This window comes from Copidosoma floridanum, unplaced genomic scaffold (genome assembly GCF_036245765.1).
Source record: "Copidosoma floridanum isolate Cflo_tuat_1 unplaced genomic scaffold, Cflo_Japanese_pri ptg000006l, whole genome shotgun sequence".
Classification (NCBI taxonomy): domain Eukaryota; kingdom Metazoa; phylum Arthropoda; class Insecta; order Hymenoptera; family Encyrtidae; genus Copidosoma; species Copidosoma floridanum.
In genome coordinates, this window is record NW_028321883.1 from 21,377,952 (window position 1) to 21,400,559 (window position 22,608).

Consider the following 22,608-nt stretch of genomic DNA (forward strand, 5'->3'; position numbering starts at 1 on the left):
AATTTATTACGATCGGTTAAAAATTGTAAAAACTTTGAAAACTCTTGAAAGCATTGTTTTAAAAAACAAATACGGTTCGTCTCTGTTCGCGGTGGTGGTACTATTGCATCACCAGAGTAGATGATGAATAGATGACGCGAGACTAATTTTCGATTAAATCCGCGAAACGTTTCCATCACTGATTTCCCGCTTACAGCTCGCGCGACGACATGTAAATTCACCGCTGTATTCCATTTTTCCGGAAAACCTGCTCTCTATATTTTGCCTCCCCATGCGACTACAAACGTCGACACGTGCTCTTACATGTTATTGTTGTCTTTAGCTTAGTGTCTCGCCACACGGGTTTGTCTCGCGCGTAAGTGGATGGGAGAGTTTTCACGCTTACACTCGCAAAGATGTTGTCAATGTTTCGAAAGTTTCGTACGAAAAGGGGAGTGTAAATTTAATCAATGGAGGGAGAGATCCTTCGTAGTTCTTATTAATTTCGAGCACCGAGTTGCCGTGCGAGTGGGTGTATTGCGTTGCGTAAACACGAGGGGATTCCAATTACAGTGTACCACCTCAATGTAACCATCTTAAGAGGAAAAGTAAGCCTCGCGTAATAATTGATGAGTGATGTGGCGGGGGAAAGTAGTAAGGGTCAACGTTGGGTCAGACGGTACGTTTTCTTAATCACGAGCCAAGTTGGAAACTCCTGAGAAAAAAACGAAAGGTCAAAGTTATGCAGACGTCTCAAGCGTTGTCTCTCGTTGACATGACAAAGACACATATGAAAGTGTGGCTGTTTCATCACGTGCTGTACTGTAATTCTTTTATCGGCATTTACCGAAAATTCTTTGTTTGAAGAATTGTTTTCGTTTAATCTGCTGTGTTTAACGAGGGAAGTAGCAAAACAGCGGGGGTGGAGCGAAACAGCGGAAACAAAGTTCGCCAAGGTACCGCTTGAACTTGGCGCTATTGAAGATAAGGTACGTTGCAATGAGCTCGGGGAAGTGTGAACGCGACGTAACGCGATATGATCGTAACGAGCCGGGAGATACTACGCGGAGGGGGATACAGAGCCAAAGTCATAATCAAGCCGGGTTACTTGCGAGTGTACGGGGCAAACATCCGTTGACCCAGTTTGCTTTCGCGACTTGGGTAAGGGGAAAAACGGTCTAAGAACGCGTTGCTTAGGAGTCAACTCTATTATTATTTCATCATAATAACAACAACACCGCCGGCTGCAGATGCAGATGGCGTGTACTTTAAAGGGGGGAAGGGGGGAAATTATTCATGGAGCTGCATTTCGTCGTTTGCATGAGTATTTTCATCTTTAGCGCTCCTTCCTTCCATTTTTGTTTGTACAGGTCTTGGTGGTGCGGTTTTAATAACGATTATTCAAAAAAAATCAAAAACCTTGGTTTCTGCGACGGTGTGTCTTATTATCATTCAAATGTGTTTCAAGAATAGTAGAGATTCGATATTTTTTTTTTTTTTTTTTTTTTTTTTTTTCATCGAGAAAATGGTAATCTCGCGCCAAACTACGTGTAATGGCTGCGAAGTTTGTTTAATCGATGCCAGAATCATAGGTGCGCTATAATGGCTTGTACTCGTTTCTAACTAGTAATTTGCGAAAATCGCTCTGACCAAGTCATCACGTGTTCGTGAAAATAACAGTACAGTTTGATGGAGAGAAAAAAGAAAACAAAATTACCACAGTCAAAAATTTTTGTTTTTGCGTTTTGCAAAAAAATTACTCACGATTCCGGATCCAGGATCGATTTTGCACGGCAGAGTCGCGGTGCCTCCCTTCTGCGCCAGGACATCCTTGATCAGTCCGCGGAACTCTTGTTCTGGCTTGTACGGTTTTTCATCGTCGTTCCCAACGCTATTGGCACTTGTATCCTGCTTCGCTTGGCTTCCTGGAAGAAATAAAACGGAATTGGATAGATAGTTCGTTCTGGTAACGGATATTCAATTTTTTTTTTTTTTTTTTTTTTTTTTGTCAAACATCAAAAGTTGGAAGTAGAAATAAAGCGATACTTTTTTTCAAATATGCTCCAAAAAATTATTTTTTAAATTTCATTTTTGTATTCAAACAGTTGAAGAAAAGAAGATTAGAAAATTTATTTTTCTGTGCTAATTTAACCGAGTTTCACTATAATATGAAGTTTCAGAGGAAAAATCGAAAAATGTATCATCGAGGGGCCAAAAAATGGAGCGCAGTTTTTATTTTTATTGGAAATTTTACCCAAACTCCATCAGTACGATACACACAGGCGTTATAGTCGATTTTCATTCCGTGTGTATAGTTGAGCAACCCAAAACTACCATATCCAAGAAAAACTGGAGAACGGCTTCACGCGTATCGGTTTTCCATATAATGTATATATATGTATGTATATGCACAGTCCACACGTTTTCGTGCATGAAAAAAGACACCATCGCAGATTCATAGGAAGAGTGGCTCCGCCGTGTACGATAGGCAGGTGTACCGGGTGTGCGGAACATTCTTTTCTCGTCTTTTTTTTTTTTTTTTTTTGTCTTTCACTACGGCTTGGGCTATCGGTGTTTTCCAATAATACTTCTCGCTGATTTTTCTCTTGCAATCGTGCAGCTTTTGTATCTACAGCTGTACTGCACATGGGATGACAACGATGCTGGAGAAGTAGCAAAAGCCAAAGTTGTGCAGTTCGCTACTCGTACTGAATTTCACCAGCGTTTTCTTTTTATTTGCTTTCGTTTCGATGCTGGAGGATTTTTTTTCCTTTTTTTCATCTGAAATTTTTCCTGACGAGGTAACGCGTACGCAGGAGAGACACTGGATGAAATATTAAAGGATGACGTACGTATGGGAAAAAAAGCGTACCGTCGTGATTAACATCGCTGCGTTGGATCTTGCATATTGAAGGGAATAAATTTTGTAGTTCATTTGAATTGAAATTCAAAATTTGAATGAGATAGAAAAGTGTGATTTGGTTTGAGCATACGAGGTAGAGTTGCTGGTGATATTCGTTATGCTTTAATTCAATGGTTATTTATTTTTCCGATACCGTTAAAGGGTTAGTTGAACCACAAAATGTAAAATACCAGGTGTATTAAAATTATAAATTTTTTCAGTCGTGCCTTACTCAACTTTACAATTGGACTACTCGACTGAGAAAAATAGGTTTATAAAGAGCTTGTGTTTGAAATCTCTCTGGTACATTTTAATTTATTGATTTACTTACTTAGCAATATTTTGTTGAGAAACATTTTTCTACTTCATTTAGTATTCCAGCAGAAAATTTTACTATACTGACTACTGTACATTAATATTTTTTAAGGGGTTTTACAATAACAATTAAAAAATTTTATCAAGCGACGAAAACTAAAAGAAAAGCTTAGTGCTTTAACAAGGTTTGTAATACACCAAGAAATATCAAATTAAAAAAAAATGTTTTAATATTTGAAAAAAAATAAGCTCTTATTAATTGATTTAAATATTAGAAAATAGTTTTTTCTCCTGATCCACTCATATGAACTGAAAGCTTAAGATGCGTAGGTATAATATCTCAAACATTCGAATTCAAGAAAAAAATTTTTTCACCTTCTACTAAAATCTAACAACCTTGTTTTTAGATGTGTTATTTCTTAAAATTTATTTCCTCCTCGAGCTTATAACATTGGTAATTAACTACAACTTACAAAAGAGGTAATTGGTTAGGTATGAACTCCAGTTGGTACACTAATAGGTATAGCGAATACCCTTAAGGTTTGATTGTAAAAGAAACTTCTTGGATGGAATGAATTGAAAAAGCCAAAAAATTTTCTTGTAAAAAACACAAGACAATTTATTTTAAACAAAAAAATGTAAACACAAAACGACATCTATATAGACACATCAACAAACCTGCACAAACAGACACATATAAGTTACAAAGTGCGACGTAATCACGAAAAGAGCCAAATATAGAGAAAAAAAAAAAAAAAAAAAAAAAAAAAAAAAAAAAAAAAAAATAGCACCCAACGCTTTACGCGCTACATTCTCGTGACGATTAAAAATCGAGTTATCCCATTTTTGTGAGCCCTCCGAGCAAAGTGTATAGGCCCCTGCACTCCCACTTTTCAATTTTCCTCGTTAACCCTGTTTGGCCGACGAGGGAAAACCATGTTGCTCCCAGAGTCCCACGGCCCCAGCTTAGTTACGTGCACGAACGGCGCAATACTGTTGTACAAACTCGATAATTTTATTTACTTCCGGGGTAAAATTACGACAGCCGGCTATATAGGTACTGCTGCTCTGTGTTTTCGCCTTATTCGCTCTGTCGCTGTTTTTCTCTATTCCCATACAGCTGGGTCTTGCTCCCTCTCTTTCTCCACCTAGCTCTCGGCGCAGCTGCAAAGCGGAAAAGTTAAAAAAAAAAAAAAAAAAAAAAAAAAAAACACACACATGTAGTGGAATAGAGGTAGGTACGCGGAGCCGATAAATTATTCGCAATTGGGTCAGAGTGCACATGTACCGAGGAAAGGAAATTCGGCAGGTAAGCGTTATACAAGTACATTTACTCACCCGAACTTGATGAAGGCACACCATATTTACGCGTACATTTGGCAAAATTTACAGTTCGAGAGTAACCGCACTACCACATATAACGCGGTGGGGATTGGAACACGAGTAGCAGCAAAGGGCGAGGGAGGGAGGAGCTAAAGAACTGACCCAGCTTGCACAATACCAGTACTCTCCACGTGATCTTCGTCCGAGAAAAGGCACCATCGACATCCTCTCGGGACCACAGACTCGCTGGAAATCTCAAAAACTTGAGCAGCTTCGGTTAGCAGAGTATCATTCTGCGGTACTTTATCTAAACGTTAAATTGTGCTTCAACACGTTCCTGAGTGGATGTGGAGAGGAAAAAAGAGAGTGAAGGTTCGTGGGCAGGTGGGAACAGGTGAGACATCTTTGATAAGTGACATCTCATGCAACAATACTATACAAAGAATAGTACTATGTTTTAATGTTCTTTTCCCATGCATCACCAAATAGTTTCTGTACGAGCATTTCTCACCATATTGGGTCATAAATTTTGGTTCTAAATTTCGCTTTTTTTTTTTTTAAACCTACGTATTACTTTGTTCACTTCCTTCCCTAGGTACCCTTATCTTTTACATGAGCCTTAGTGGCAAGCAGGTTACATTGAGTGTTATGTCAATAGTATTGAAATTTTTCAATGGTGTACAAAAACGGTTGTAATTTTATGTGAGGGTATATGGATACAATTTGTTAAAACAAAATGAGTAATAGAGGAGTACAATTTTCCATCAAGATCCTCTTGCGAAACAAAATATTTGAGTTTCAAAATTCAGGAGAGCCAAGAGTTTGCCGGAGACAGCAACAGCAGAAACGTTACTTAGCTAATCCGTGACTATGTGTGCTCCATTTCTCTCTCCTCTTTTTTCTACATTCCTCCCACTCTTTCCACTCTTTTACCCCGGTTTCTCGACTTTTGTCTAAATTCCTTTGTATTGTGTGTTCGTTTGTTTTTCTTAATCTTGTTCTCTTACTGTTACTCGCTCGAGTATTTGTTTGTTCGCACGTGCAGATGATTGTCGGTGGGATCGCAATTCATGATGGAATACGTTTCACAACTTCGCATTTAAATTCAAAGGTTGAAGTTCCGTCAGTCATTTTACAACGAGATGTTTTTTACACCCAAAAACTTTTCAGAAAATCCTTGGATACTGCGGAGAGCCAAAACACTTCCGTTATTTAGAACAATGAACCAAAAATGTTGGAAATTCGAGAAACTTGCGGCTTTTCGTGCTTTTTTTTATCCTTATATTTTTGTTATGTGCTTGTATGGAGTTCATATAATTTTTTGTCGAAAATATGTTTAGAATTTAAAACGTTTAAGTCAAATGTTCAGGATACATGTATAATCTAAATCTTTTATGTGTTTAAAACTGTTTTATATTTGACGTTTGATTCCGTAATGCTGTCAAGGGAAGAAATGTGTGAGCCTCCTTCGACTTTTTAAAACAATTTCATCGAATTTTTTAAGGGCTGGCCAATGAGGGTGAGGGTTGTTTTGAGGTTCATCTTTACGATCGAAGCTTTCGCAGTTTTTTCATTTCAAAATTAAAAAGCCAAGACGAAAGCGGCCTCCTGGAATCTCCTGGAAGTGAAATAATTTTTGAACGAGTACACAGGTAATACTATTATGTGCTCCACAGAATGTTCTATAGAACAATTTTTTCTCCAACTCAACATCATAAAATATGCAAGTATACTTTTTTATACCCAGAATTTCAGGTGAGCGCTTGCTTGCTTTTGCATCAAAATTCCGAGCTCCATAAATTTTCGTTTCACCTTTCAACATTACTATAAATTTATAACCCGTGGAGCTGGAAAATCGTTTCGAAACGAATTTCAATGGCATACCGTTCAACAAATGATCAAGTGTGCATACCGTAACGATAATGCTACGGAATTGTATCGAAGTGGAATACACCAATTTTCAATGGAATTGTTTGACAAAAATTCTTGAATTTCTTAGCTTATTTTAACCAAATGGATACGACACAGTTCTTCCTAACGATAAATCAACGACGTGCTAGAATATTAAATATTATTTGCCGTAGACCCAGCCATTTTTAGTATTCCTTACTGAAAAAAAAGGAAGATAAAAGCTCGTCAGTTTCTATGAATATTTTAAGATTCCATTCTCGGGATACAGAATATTAAAACTCTGCTTAGCACATGGCAATACATACCTATATAAGGAATTATGTACCAAAATTTCGGTCAGATTGAAGTAAGGTTTTTCATCAGGCACCTTTGGAGAAGATTTTTATCACCCTCACACTACCAAAAAACTCGTTTACATACGTTATCCCATGTGTGACACCTTTTTTTTCAACTTACTGGATTTTTAAATATATTTTGTGGCCATGGCAGAAAAAAATTGGCAAATTTTCAACTGAATAATTACTGGCCACATGAAAAAATTGTTTGAAATATTCTACACTTTTGGTGACGATAAAATTGTAAAACCTTCCTTTCTCATTTTCGTAAGTCAACATATGGAGTTTTTGTCAAGGGGTTCGTAAAGGCAGCCCTCTCGCGTCCCTTGAGAATAATTTTTATCGTCTCGTTGTCTGGAAGGTGAATACATACACATGAGAACACTTGTCAGTGTACATGTGCACCGCCACCATTACCATACTACTACACCACAGTCATGCCTGAATTTTGCTTTTGCATTACGTATGCGCGAGAAACATGAATATATGCATGTCAAGGAGAAATATGGAGAAAAGGAGGCAGACCACTCCCCCCTCCAACCTACACGCAGATCCACAGACACGTACAAATGCCGCAGCGCATGATATGTTCACTTGTCGGGCGGCAATAGAACGGCGAGTCGATTGGTTTTGCGGATTCCACGAGATGGGCGAGAAGGGACGGCCCAACCCACCTACGGCTATTGAATTTCCCTAGACATCCGAGCGCTGCTTCCGCATAAATATGTATACATGTATACGTTTCGCACACGCGAATCTCGACTGCGGACAAGTTGGAAACGCACGCGGCCAAAATTAGAGCATTGCAAAACCAACCTCCCGCCGAATCGCACGCAAACAACAACCTCCCACCCTTCTGAGCCGGTTTACCACCCCTTCCATACTTTCTGGAACCCTCGGATGGCTGCGGCTGCCTCTCTCCGGGATGAGATTCACGAGCGTGTGTGTACGCGTACCCTCTTTTCCCACCACCACCGCCATTAAGTATTCCTTGGTAATGCCTTGGTAAGCGTATAGGCATTGTACATGTACGCAAGGGTGGGAGGATCGAAGCACCGCGACTGTATACAGAAGAGGAAGAAGAAGAAGAAGAAGGGAGGTTGGCGCGCTCGTGTGTGCAAAGTTGTCGAGGGGGGAGGCGAGAGAGTGCTGAGGTACGTGTACGCGAATTGAAAACGACGCCACCCACGGAGCACACCCGAGCAGTTTATAAGTCGTTTCCTCCTTCCACGCTGCTTGTCTGCGGGTGTCTACGGTGCACCGTTCGCCCTGCTTCGCCATCAATTGGATTTATACACGTACACGCGCTGTCTGTCGCCGTTGGTGCGTGGGTGTGGGTGAGGGAAACGGAGGGAAAATTGTAATCGACTTATCGGGAAAAGGGAAGGGAGAAACGCTTTTCGGGCTCGCGGCGGGGAGAATTGGGTCAGTGGGGAACCTGCTTTATCCGTCGTTTGTGGCGTGTCGTGGTTACTTTAATTATTAGAAGCGACGATTGGAGCGCGTTTCGGCCCAGTGGGTCCGAGGAGAGGCGCCGGCTACTCTTTTTTCTTTCAGTTCGGGGGATGAGAGTTTCCTACCCCCACTTTTTTTTCCATTGCGGATCAACCGTTGCTTTGAGTGTGGGGGGTTTTTTTTTTCGACGGTTCCAATCAAAGTTGCTCGTTGGAAACGGTGTGTAATCCACTTTTCGCTTGTCTCGGGCTGATTAACTTTCTTTGTCGATCTAGAGGGAAAATGTACATGTTTTTTACATCCCACTGTGCACACTTCGTTTCTGGAAGGCTGTAATTATACGTGGGACTTTTGCAACTCGGAAACGTGATGCGGAAAGTTGTGGTTCCGTTTTTAAAAAGTTGCTAGAACATTCTAACGATCCCCTTTTTGAGATGAAGTAAACGTTTTTGAAGCACGAAAAATCTGATTTATCTTTGAAAAATGAGCGGAAAGTCGCGAAAAATAATTCCAAAGCTCAAAAGATTTCACGTAGGTGTGGTCTTATCGTACAAGAGTATGCCATGTCGACGTATCAAAAGATGTAACTGGAGCAAGAATGGTAAAGCGTAAATATTGCCCGACAGAGCCCTCTAGCTAAGATGATCGGAAGCTGTGGCACATATCATGCGAAGGTGAAATTTAGAGACGGTGTTGCATATGCCCCAGAAAAAGCCCCTCAACTAAATACAATTTTTTATCCAAGTTCTGACAGTACCCGCACGCTTTTCCTGACAATGTCTGTATGTACGACCCCTCTTTCCATACTTGCTGATAAAAGCAATAATCTGAGTAAATTTTGGATAATATTCCATAAAATTACATGATGGACCTCGATCCCTCTTTGGATAAATCACTATGAAGATACAATTGGCATTGGACAATAAGACTTGTGCAACGGTGAAAAGAATAGGATGCAGACAAAAGAAGTTCGCAGAGCTTCGGGTTCCTAACCTCACTTTTAACTTCCTACAACAGCTGCAACGGTCTTTTCCCCCACCCCCTCCAGCTATATGCCCCGTTCCATCTCTTCCTCGATCTTCTCTCGTGGAAACGGTTAACATCCACAATCTTATTGACTCTTTCGGTATTATTTTCATTTTACGGTCGAGGCTCTCCCTTGCAGCTCTTTCCCTTTGAGGCGAAAAACTTTCTTTAACGACTTTGTTGCACTCCCTCCTCCTCGACTCTCTCTCCCACCGCCAAAACTTGACTCTTCTCGCAGCTTGGTAAAATGCTTCGGGCCTCCCCCGCACCGACCCTTTTTCCCTGCAAGACTCAATTTCCAGTCGCGTTAGCTGCCTAACTTTCTTCCGGGCTTTCCTCCAACATTTTAGACCGGAATAATTTTCCCCCGAACGATACCCTGCGAAATTTGCGAGAGTCTCCGACAACCGGAGCACTCCCACTTGACATGGAATAAATCTTTGGACTGGTGGAGGGATCTCGTTCAATTTCTCGCCCTCTGCTTTGGGATATCGGTATTTTGGTAGCATTGTCGATTTCTTTGGTCCATTCAGACCGTATAAGTCGAGAAACTTGATTACTCATTCCAAGTTGTTACATCTATCTTCGGTCTTTTAAAAGTTGAACGGCATCAACGACTTTCAACCCCTTGGTATTTTGGGTGTACTGCACACGGTTATCAGCTTCATCGCTTCATTGTGAAATGTACCAATAACGAGTGTAGGTACGTCACATCCTATTTGGGGGCAGTAAACTGTAGAGCACCAGTCCAGAGTAGCATACACAAAGGACATAAAAAGTCACTCAAAGGTCTAATTTAAACTCACCAGAAATAGATCTACGAACCTCAATGAAACACGCTGTTGCAGGTGTTTCAAGTTTTCAAAGAAAACAAAAAGAAAAAAAAAGAAAAAAAAAACAATATAGATTCACAGGAAGTCACGCATCAAGGGAAAAAATGGAAGACTTTATCGGGCTGGATGAAAATACAATACTCGAGCACGTAACAACGCCAGTTCCGTTGAAATAACGTGGATTAAAGAAAAAAAGGTGAAGCAGGCCGGGGTCGATGACGTCAGGAAACGGCGAAACTAACAATTAAGCTCTTCTAGAACGAGAGCGTCGGAAGGTTGCCAGGATGTGTAACAAGGCGAGAAAAGTTGTGCCGCCTCGGCCTCTGTGCAGAGAGATAACAGGCACGAAAGCCGGAAATTACTCGTCGAGCAGTGATGAGCTCGAGGCTGGATTAAGTGTTTTCTGAGGAGTGGGCGTCAAAAATGATTGGTGCACCCACGGAAGCTTGTATTCACTTAGGTACACGTGACATCGAAAGTTAATGGCTGGATGAGCTGTTGTTGGCGGTGCCGTTGGGACGGTCGTGACTACCAAAAAATAAAAATAGTGTTTGGTTTACCTTTTCACCGCCGAGGGACGCGTGAGGAGAAATTTGTAAGTCAAACATGCCAACAGCCCGAAATTGATTTGTTTTCGAAATATACATTTCGTGCCGTAATCTCGATTCTATAGGGTAGGATCTCCAGAAAGTTCTCAGTTAAGAGAACTCGAAATGCTGATGATACATTTTTTTCACACCTTGATGTATTTTCATGTACAAAATGTACAATGTTTTTCATATTTTTATTTTTGAATCTCTGTCTTACTGTGTGTCCATTATTTATGTATACACGTTAAATCTGTACATAAAGTTAATTCACTTGCTTCCCAAGTGGTGTAAGAATGATAACGAAATTTTGTATGTATCTATGTGTGTGTGCTCAGAAATTACTTAAGTTTGGGACAAAATTCACTTAAACATTATTGCAATGCTATTATGTATAAACTTTTCTCTTTTCAATAAAAAAAATACGTCATCCCAAGTTTAATTAAATTTTGAAGGAGTTTAAATTTTTTTCAAGAGGTTTAAACTGATTATTAATTCAATTGAAAATAAAAAAGCTTTTTGTTCCATCGCTCGGGTCATAGAAATCTTGAATCCTATTTAAATAGGAATCAATAAATTCTAAAATGTACGAAAAACAAATGAACAAAAAAAAAGGATCAGGTGGAGCTTTTTTGAGATTAATAACTCGATCGAGTCATGTCCATGACTAAGTTTTCATCGTTGCGTGATACATTTAATTTCCTCCCAACCCTCGTGAATATATGTATATGTGTACACGCATCTATGGGCCCAGGCTTCATTCTTCGGAATTTAGAGAGCAATAAACTGTACCGTCGCACGAAGCGTACTTTATTGAAGAACGAACGAAAAGTTCTTTGTTGCGGTCTCGAGCAATAAAGAAAGCATGGGAAGGAAGATAATGGCCGTTCCCCCGAATAAACTACCGCACTGGGCTTCGATGACCACTGGCTTTTTTTTTTTTTTTTTCTCGTATTATTGTTCCAAAAAAGTGTTTTATATTTTTATAAGAACAGCAAGTTATGCCATGAATAGTTATTATTTTTAGAGTTGTAACAAAAATTTTGTACGAAATATGGTGGTAATTTATAATACGTTAACATTTTTTGTCTTGTAAAATTGAGATCTGAATTGGATCAAAATAAAGGTAGCTTTGTTTTTATTGTTTATCTTATATAAAAAGTTTTAAGAAAATTATTGAAAGGTGAAAAAATAAACCTTTGATTTTTCTGTGTAAAATACACGTACACAGTCTTATGCTAAAGAAGTTGGAAAACAGACTTTTTGAAAAATGGAGAAGCAAGTTATTTTCATTAACATAATTCTTGGACATGATTTACAACCCGAAAAGGTAAACATTGAAAAAGAACCTTGTTTGATTGTTTTCAACACTTTTGGAAGCCCATTCTCCTAATCTAAAAAGTTAAAAAAAAAATTAAAAATAAAACAAAAACTAATAGCTTAAATAAATACTATCTATTCGAGAAGTATAACAAATGTTTATTGAAATTTATGTTATTAGTTTACATTTTTCTCTAGCTTGAGGTACAGAAGTTGTGCCGTACAACGGAACATTTAGTTTTTGCATAAATTTATCTACTGATTTGCGTTAATTCGGTCACTTGTTTTCACTTTTATTACTCCCTTAGCTACTGCTGTGTTACTTTATGTGTCCACTACTGTAACACAGACTCCAGCTGCATGAAAAGGGAACCCAAAGTTATTCTCGTACATTTATGACGTTTGTTTTATGTAAAATTTCTGGAATGCCAGAGTAAAAACAGGCCAGAGAGTGTGGGATGTCTCACCAAAGCCCACGTGTAGGGATTAAAAGTTGGGCAAGTTTTCAAGCCCCGGGTAAGCGCTTATGGCTTTTATAATTGCAAAGAGGGATTTAATTATCGCTCCCTGTCTTTGGAAGTTGTTGTCTGCCCTTTTTTCGTTCTCCCTGAACTTGATTGAACGAAGTTGTGGCATTTTTTATTCACCACGGAAAAAGGGTTGTGTGGAGTCCTGGCTGTGCTCGAGTGTTGATTAATCAACGAAAAAGTTGGAGTGAAATTTTTAAGGGGAAAAGTTTGACTTGGTCGTGGTGCTTCAGTGTATACGCAGCCAACGAACCCGTGAGTTGGAGTAATTTGATTTGATAAATTTCGAACTCTGTAAGCGACGCCGAGGACGCGCTGAAGCGGTGGGACGTTGTTTTTAAATGAAATGTGTCGGAGTGCTCGGGGGGAAAGGTCTGAAATTGTGTGGATTAAAATTAGAACCAAAAGTTGGGACGGAGATAGGTTATTTGTCCATTACAAATCGTTTTTGGTACTCGGAAATAAGTATTTCGAGGAATTACAATTTTGTGGATTAGTTTCGTGCACTTAATTTTTTTATCAGGTAAGAAAAGGAAATAGCAGATATATTTTATAAGGTTCCTGTAAGGCCACTTTGTAAAATTTCTGTGAGGTTTTGGTTGAATGGAAGCTACATAAAAATCTTATGGATAAAAAATTGTTTTGCATCGCCGACAGTTTACTCTTGGTGTCTGCTAAATAGGACGTAAAATTATACGAAATTGCGTGAAATCGTGATTTAAAACAATTTTTAGGGGTAGGGAGTAAAAATAGGGTGAAAGAAGGGTTGTTCAGCATGATTGGCCACGTTATTGTATAAATGACTTTTTATTTTTATTATAACTTAACCCTATACCAAGTACTTCGAGTTTGAGGGTAAAAGAATAAAAACAGATGACAATTTTTTTAGCGATGAGGAGTTTAGTGAAACTTGACTTCTATTACTACTAGATGCTGATAGTCAAAGGTTGTTTTAGTATTTAAGTATTCGTGCTAAAAAGTATTTGTGAAACCAGATATATTTACCGTAGAAATTCAAATAAACAAGAATTTGTGTCAAATCAATTGTTTATTCAATTGAAAAGTAGTAAACGAAGAATCTTTTTAAAACTATAATTATTTTAAAGAATCAGTATGCAATTTATGTTAGCAGGGCAATAACTAAATGTTTCAATGGCGGCGTTCATGCATGAGTTTTCTAATTATATTGGAAAATATCACATAGCATAGAAGAATCGCCCGTATTATTTTCTCTTCTCGGCGTTTTAATGAAAATTCCTGGCTGGCCCTTGAAATTATCGCTTTGAGTGGGTTTAATTTTACCTGTGAAGTAAAGCTGAGCCTCCAAAATCAGAGTTGCCAGGACGAGGATAAACCGCATGGCGCTGATATTGAAGCCGAGGATTCTCAGCTCGTCTCCTTGCCTGACGAATCTGTAGGAAAAAAATAAAAATTTCCAATATTAACATTAAATAATGACAAACAGCCGTGTTAAATTTATATGTCACGAATTCATAGTGGTAAATTTTTACCATAAAAGGTTGAAAGCTTGTTATTAGTACGTTAAATCCCAGATATGATTGACAAAATCAGTTACAAAAAAGTTATGATTCAAAATGCTTGTTTCGACACAGGCTTCAATAGAACTCTGCTATTTTAATAATGAAAGTTGAACAATATTTTGCAACTGTAATTAAAATTATTTAATCATACAAATTGGAATATTATTGCTGAGAAGTTAAGGTGTGACAGCTGGGTGGGCACTGTACAACCGTCACGTTTAGCCCAAAACGTTTGCAAAACGATAAAAATATATTTTGGCAAAACTCCAACATATTATGATGAGAAAATGCCTTGAAAACTACCTTCAAATGATTGAAAATATCTTTCGTGACTTAATTTTACTTACGCGTGAATTTTTGTGTAAATGATTAAACAATGTTGTGTTGTGATCTAAAGTAAGGAATACCGTTGTTTTATCCTAGTTACCAATTTAAGTAACTTTAATTATTTAATTAATATTAATAATACTATGAAAGAGCTGAAGCTTTAATTTGGGTTGTATTATCCATATTGTAACACTAAACTGGTACACCAGTTACGTAAAAATAAGTGTGTAAGGGTTCTAGAAGCGATCCTTAGTCACAACAGGCAGCGTGTATTCAACGTTTTACAAACGTTTTTACAAATGTGTTGTAACGTTACAAAAGTACAGTTCATGCTACTTTTCAAATAAATTATATTCACGTGGTCCATGTTAATTCTGAAGTTTGACATCACAATTTCTTATCAAATCAAAATCCTTGGGATCAAAGAAAAATTTTCGGAAACGAGAATCGCACTGATATTTCTTTGAAAGGGAGATTTTCAGCCATGGCTGATTCAACCATCGCTGGTCAAACACGAAAAATTCTCAAACGAAGTCTTTTCGGGCTCTTGTAATTTAACGCTACACGCAGCAAGTGTAAGCCCGAAACTGAAACAAACAGCGCTTGGTACACGGGCATTTTTTTTCGTCCGTGAGAGCTAGTTTTTCAACGTACTCAAAAAAAAATCAAAAAATAAAACGACCGCTCCTCAGCCATAGCTCTTTGAGCGACACGTTTATGCGCACAGTGAGTTAAAAAAAGTAGCAAAAAAAAAAAAAAAAAAAAAAAAAAAAAAAACATACAAAGAATGAGCTTGTCGACTAAACGTAACTCTGCGCTCACCAAAGCGATTTCGCTAACGACGAGGAGAGAACTGCACGTATAAAGGAAAAAAAACAAGCGTATCATGCACCTCTACGCGCTTGTGTGTATTTACGTCGCAATTACGCAAGAACGCATACAACACACGCGATCTATGTGCTCTCCCCACGAGTGTATTATACAGTAGGGGGTGAATAATTTTCAGAGAGAGAGAGAGAGAGCGGGTGAATGGGAGAGTTTTCGCGCAGATGAAACGAGAGACCAAACAACAAGTGCTGGGATGAATAAAGGCGGGGAAAGGAAAAGTAGGCGAGACGAAAAACGCAAAAAAAAAAAAAAAAGAGTAGCCAGGGGGAGGTGGAATCTGTAAAGTTATGCAGCGCGGAAGTATGCCACAGCGATATAAATTCGGCGAGAAATCACGCGCGGACGGGTTGTTGAAGTGTGCTGGGTAAAAAAATAAAATAGAAACAAAAAAAAAAGGAGGACAGAAAAAAGCGCTTTTAGCACTAGGTTGTTAAGATTCCCCTCGGTTGTGTATGTATAGGTATTTGGAATGCACTTGTGGATGTTTTTCGCATTGTTTTGAGGAGGTTGTCGAGAGGAGGGGAAAATAAAGCCATTCACGAGCGCTACCGATAAAACGCGGAAAGATGGGGTGCCCGTCAATGGGAAAAAAATAAGGGAGTAGCGAGTGAAAGGAAAAAGAGAGGTGCGAGGAGAATTCATCGAGGAGCGCCCTATAGAATTTCCTTGGAAAAAGAGCCTTTGGAACTTGTGACGGTGATTTTTTCTGCGTTTTTTTGTCCCCATCCATGGTGGGAATATTTACTGGGATTCAGCATTTTCCTTCTGCGTAAACGCATCTTCTTTGAGAAAAAAGAGTTTCAGGACAGACTGCCGTTTTAGCTGAATTTGGTTACAACGGCGATAAGGTTATTGTTTGGTTTAATGTTGGTGATCTCTGGTTTCTCTCTTTGACTGCATCGGAAACAATTTTAAGCCCATTATTTTCCTTTGCGCGAATAAATCCCTCTTTATTTGCTTCGACCAACACATCAAGTATTACACGTAGTTGAATAAATCACCTCAAAGCTTTAACGAATATACCCTACGCAAAAGTTTGACTAAAGAAAGTCACAAGTTTTCAAAACTAAAATAAGCGTATTTGCATTTCTGAAAATCTCTGATGCTTAAACAAGAGCAAACAACTCGTGTCTGGAGACTCATGATAGTTTAAATTACACTTTTCAAATAATTACCTTTGCTCACCCTTGTCCTTGATTATTCATTATAAGTTTTCTCCTCATCACTGATATTCATACTCAAGTACATGTATTTACATGCACACACTTATTATATGATTTACTCAAAATTAAACTTGCGCTATTAAGTAAAGTCAAACTATTGTTTCTTTCTGAAAGTGTCTTCAAGGGTCATTGTTTGATACTCTTAATTTGTGCAGACAATCAAAGGGTACGGTTGATGAGAAATTGATGTCAATTTTCAAGGATCGTTAAAGAATCAACTGTTTTACGATAGTTCAATTTTACGAGTGGAACTCGATTCGTTCGGAAGTACAGCCTCATCATGTCCTTTGTTTCCCTCGTTATTTCCAATATACGACGAAAGTGCTGTTGGCTGAAATTAGAGATGATTATTGTGGATCTCGAGTCACACGATTCACGTATAGAGCGTATGTAAAGAAAGAAATTAATGTGAAAATGAAAATCTGACCCAAAAAACCATACAGATTTTGTCACAGTTATAGATTCGAAATTATCGCACTAGGCCAGATTTGGCACGAGAGTATTGTATTCGTCACGATTTTAAGGATACTCTTGTCTGACTCCGTGGGAAACTTTTCAAAAAATGCGTTAAATGAACCGAATGATTTTTTTTACGTACAAAAAAATAGAACACTTTATATGTATTAAAAAAAAAAAATTAGTTTCTTTAACTATAGTTATGAGGAGTTAAAAAAAGTAGTCAAGCAAAATGGTCCAACTAAAAAACCCTTTGCAAATACGTATTAGCAAACAAGTTCTTATTTAACACATCAAAATGGAACTTTTTTCAGTTTTAATGATAAAAGTGTACAAGTTGTTAATTTCTGAAAATTCATTTCATCAATCTCATCTCAAAATACTACACTTCAAGATACAAGCCCTTGAAAGATTTATGCACAAAATCCTTTCTAAATGTAATAAAAAATATTTTTCATTACAATACACTTTTTTTTTTATTTGGCTTTTTATTATCCACCTACTCAAGCAGGACATATTAATAAGTACATGTGCAATCTTGGAAAAGCATCGACATCCCAGTCCGTACAAAGCCATTCCAATGATCTTGGCAATTCCACGGACCTCTAGTTGATTAACAGCCCTTCGATTTCGCTCTTCGTTTGAAAAAAAAAAAAAAAAAAAGAAAAAAAAAAAAGAATCCTCATCACGACCCGAACAATACTTTCCATTACGGACGAGACTCGCGAAGCCGATACGCTACTTTCCATCTCCTCCCTCGTCGACGAAAGATTAATCCCCCACGAAAAGCCATAGCTCGCTCCCATCGAGGACGATTTTCAATGGCCCCGTGCGCACGGATTGATTAAGGGAGATGGGGCGTTTCATCATCCGGAAAATGAGGGATGACGGGGAAAACGCGAGAGCCAACGAAAGGCGAAGGGGGGGGGGAGAGATCTCGGAAAGTCAAGTTCTCGACAGAGGTATGTATGCAGAAACAGGAAGCTCGCTTCGTTAACGCTTTCCTGCGCGTAGGACCGTGGAAACGTGGAGGGCAAAAAAAGGGCGACTTTGGCGCGTGAAAGTAGAGGGGGGGGGGGAGAAATTCCGACATCACCGAAGACTGTCTGCGAGGGTGAGGTACGAGCACGGAGTAAAATAAGAAAAGAGCCCACGCGAGGACAAAGGGAGGGGGGAGGGGGCGAAAGGGATTTACGGCCCAGGCGTCTCTCTTGTGGGTAGCTCGGGAAAGGTCAGAGCGGACGCATTAGGTGGGCACGGGTGTTTTGGGGTGTTGGAAAAGTGGAAAAGTGGAGCAGGGGAGGGGGGGTTAGCAACAACGGAATCGGAGTGGAAGCACCGAGATAAATGCGCGTGTTTTATATACGCGTACACCTGTCGACCCGCATACCCCTGCGGGGGAGCATTGTGAATATACCTCCGACGAAAAATGTAGGTATACGAGACTCTCCATTGTGCTTCGTACTGCATCATCGCCGAATCGTTTTCTCTCGCTTCATTTACAAGGAGAGACATCATTGTGAATTTACATGTTTGTATGTACGTAAATTGGAAATTTTAAAGAAGCCTTAAACTGCAATTTCACACGTTTTTCCTCCCAAGCGAGCCGTTTACTCTTACATCTTTCGAGTTTTTTTTAGGATTTTTTTTTTACTTCGTACCCACGCATTCATACACGGTAGCTCTCAAGCACTAAAGAAGGAGCTCCGTAACTGCATGGCCATAAATTCTGGCCCCGCTTGCAGATGCGGGAGGGGTACCAGCACACGCCCCGCGCCCCACATCGCGTCGAGGAGGTGAGCGAAGGAGATAAAAGGGCTTTTTCGAAAAATGAAAATCAGCATCCCGAGCTTTGTGCGCCGCTCTGCTCGCTGATCGAGTGGTGGCCTGATTTATCGATTCGCGAGATATGATATGGGGGCATGGGTGGATTGGAAACATACTTTGATAATGGAAATTTCACAAAATTTTGTAAATTCATTTTTCACGATTGACTTTGCGTTTGATCGCTGGAATTTTTCATTTTTTACCAAATTTTAAATACCGATATTCATATCACGAATCTGCAAATACCCATGCGGATCGTATGAACCGATAAATTGTTCGGAAAGCCCCGGAAATTACGTGTTATTTCGAAATATCGGTTGCTCTTGACGTTAAATTCCATACTCGCGCAATTTAGACAGGCACGATACAAGCAGCCATGTATTTACAACAACTTTAGCTGGTAACCATAACTGACAGCCTTTGAGAAATTATTTGGCTAAACGATACAAACAACTGTGCGTGCTGGCAGTGGTGTTAGTAGAGAGCAAACACTTACTGTACGTCAATATCCCAGAAACATTAAATTTGGAGTTGATGGTACGTGCCATAGTTTTATCGTCCAGTTTCATTCTACGTGACTTGGACTGTACGGAGAAAATGTTAATTTTGCAGTACTTTTATTTTTTTATCCTGAGAAAAGTTATACAAATTTCTCAAAAATCATGGTTTTGCTGCATTCATGTAGTGAATGTATGACAACTACTACATGCTCGAGTCGCGTAAACAGTTATTTTTACTCTCAACGTTTAAAGATTTTATTTTCGATTGCCTATTCATGCATCAGTGCGTAAAATAATAATCTTGTACGCAATGATTTATAAATCCTGCGCAGTTACGATAAGTTGAGATTTTAATACTGTGTATCTAAAATTTTTACTAAAGTTGAGCTTTGGTTCAGTCGAAAATAACATTTGGAAGAAAAGTTACGATTGTATTGACTTGAAGTTGAAAAATAACTGTTACTCACTACTTTTTCGTTTTTTAATTTTTCGCTCCCACCATTATTTTTGATGCAAATTTTTTTGCAGGTAGTACACGCCAAACCGTATTTTATAGGCCAAGAGGTCAACCAAGCTCTGATTGGAAAATTAATTTTTTTCGTTACCCGAAACTTATCGGAAATCGCCCCTCTTGACCCACGCTGCATTCCTTACAAAAAAGAAAAAAAAGTCGTTGCAACAACCGAAAAAGGAGCAAAAAACATACCTACCTCAAGCATGACAAAAGAAAAGACCGTGACGCTAATCGAAAACCAATGTTCAAAAGCAAGCTTCCAGCCAAGCGCTGATAAAAAAAAAAAAAAAAAAAAAAAAAAACAACAACCCTCCAACTCTGCGCAGGCCATTTTCGAAATCGACTTAAAAGTTAAACTGGCCTAAAAATACCTCACCTCCAGCGTCCAGGTATCACATGATAGCGCGCCGCTCGCCCATATTTCCCATCTATTCATCGCGTCTATACATACTCTATCGATTAAACAGCGACGCGGAAAAGAATATAAGGCTGAAATCAACGCCCCGCGGAGCTTGGCCGTGTGTTCCCCTCCACCCCCAACCCCATCAATTTGCCTAGCCGAATAAATATACATCCGGCCGAAATTCATACATCGGAGCGCCGTACAGTGGAGCGGCACGTCGGACGATAATTTGCCTATCGGTCGCATATATATATATATATATACAGCGCGAACGAAAGAGCCAGTGAGAGATAATGCCTCCACGTGGAGGAGCATACATATACGTGCACCTCACGGTGGAAGGGGAGGCGCCATCAATATGCGCCGAATAATCAAGAGCACGAAATATCGTGGCGACCCGCTTTGGGCGCGCGTGCCTCTGTGCACACGTGTGTATATACATATACCCCACACACGACGAGATACGCGTCCTCGCTGCATTCTTTAACGGCGCTTTATATATATATATATACCTCCTATCTCCCATCCTCTAGTTTGCACTACTGCCACTCCGTTTACGTGGAGAGGGAGTCGCGTGATGCGGGCCGTATACAGAGCTCGGGAACCACAACTTTTGATGTTTACGTGCACGAATAGCTTATACTCTGTACATTCACCGCGTTGTCTCTTGCTCGGTGTATTTGCCTTTTCGCGGTTAGTTGGCTCTTGAAGAAAAATGGATGTTGTGCAATGAACACGTGGGGTGGGGGAGGAGGCCAACTCTTGTACGAGTTGCACGGAGCTCTACTACGGTAGATCGTACTCTGTTGTTCCTGACAGAATGGATCACCACTGAAGTGGATTTGATCGCGTCCTTTGGGGAAGGTTAATTAATTGGCTTTTCTAGTGCAGGAATCAACTATTATCAGCTGGCTCTTATAGGTGCGGCTTATGAAAGGCAATTCCTGAAATATTTTTGTTACTTGGAAATGAGCAAGAAAACGCTTTACAATAACATAGCTTTAAGGTATCCATCGAGGTAAAAAATTTGTTCTTATTTCTATGCTCTGTACATCAAAACTATATAAAAACAGTATTTTATAATACTATTCACACTCGTGCGATGAATAAAAAACAAAAAAAAATCTTATCTTGTCTGACCTAACGCAGTGCCGTACTACTGAAACGCCACGGATGGACGTTTGCAGATTCCGTGGGCACAGTGTTCACATTATAACGAAACTTCCACGCGAATGGTGGTACCACGGTGTACATTTTAACGTACAAAGTGTACGTACAAGCAAACTGCAACGGCACACTGTCATAATCTACCCACGAATCCTTGGACCACAGCGTACCGCGTGCTTTTTCACGCGACTACCTTTTGCATGGCTACACCACCCGTACATTTCGCCAATTTAACTTTGTCCTGCTTAAAAGGGGACACCCGAGCCTTATCTGCGGACAAACCTGCGAGTCCGAGGCCGTTGCGGGTGTGCTTTAACTTTTACTTTTACGAGTGGGCACAACTCGTCTCCGATTTACGCTTAATTTTTTAGTCCTGCTGCGACCCTTCTTTTGTTGGACTAATTTTTCTTTTTTTCTTTTTCCTTATGAATACATAACGTAAAGAGTGGAAACAATATTTCAGGGCTTTTCATGATTTAACAATGATGTATCCTTATCAATCGTTGGCCTCGTTTCATAGATCACTTACATGTATGAATATGCAAACAGCGGGGTATTGTATATTAGTTGTACGTATGCAAATTATCGTAACGCGCATGTTTCTGGGAATAAAAAAACAATGCAGTATACAAAAATCACATCAGTTATTGCAGTGTTTGGATTTACACTTTCTGATACTGTAATGCAGTAGATAATGCGACAGCACAACGATGTAAAATCATCCATGCCATATACACGTAACGAGTCAACTCAGATAAAACTAAAGTAATCGTCTTCTTTTCTCACGAACCCATCCTAATCCATAAAACCTTATTTTCGTGTTACACTCGATCGTACAAAACAAAAGAAGCCAAGGTTATCGTTGCATCTGCATCCAAAAGTACTGCACCAACCCAACGATGACAACACCACCAGCGGCGTGGAATAAAAAAAAAAAAAAAAAAAAAAGGACCACACGAGTTTAATAACGATGCGGCGCGTAAAGAGACATATATAGATATATGGTACAGCTTTCATTTCAGCAAAATTAAAATACTTTTCTCATCAGTCGGTTCATCCCCCTCGCCGGAATTTGCAAGCATACTCGAATTATTCGCGCTGACGTCGAAGAAAAACCAGCCACAGTGCCACGTGACGAGGGCGACGAGAGCGTGCTCATCAAGGCAGCTGACCAGTCAGCTATACGTGCACCCATCAGAGACAGCGACGATATATACACACAGCCAAAGTACGAAAACGAGCATGGGTA

General features: G+C 39.4%; 1 protein-coding gene across 1 annotated transcript in view; it reads right to left on the reverse strand.

Annotated features, from left to right (window-relative positions):
• Nucleotides 1–22,608, reverse strand: part of LOC106644755 (zwei Ig domain protein zig-8) — a 146,914-nt gene that overhangs the window by 42,638 nt on the left and 81,668 nt on the right. The window contains exons 2-3 of the mRNA XM_014360409.2: nucleotides 13,816–13,925; nucleotides 1,744–1,904 (exon numbers count right to left, since the gene is read on the reverse strand). Of these exons, the coding sequence (XP_014215895.1) occupies nucleotides 1,744–1,904; nucleotides 13,816–13,873 (219 nt within the window). The 5' untranslated portion in view covers nucleotides 13,874–13,925. The remainder of the gene's footprint in view (nucleotides 1–1,743; nucleotides 1,905–13,815; nucleotides 13,926–22,608) is intronic.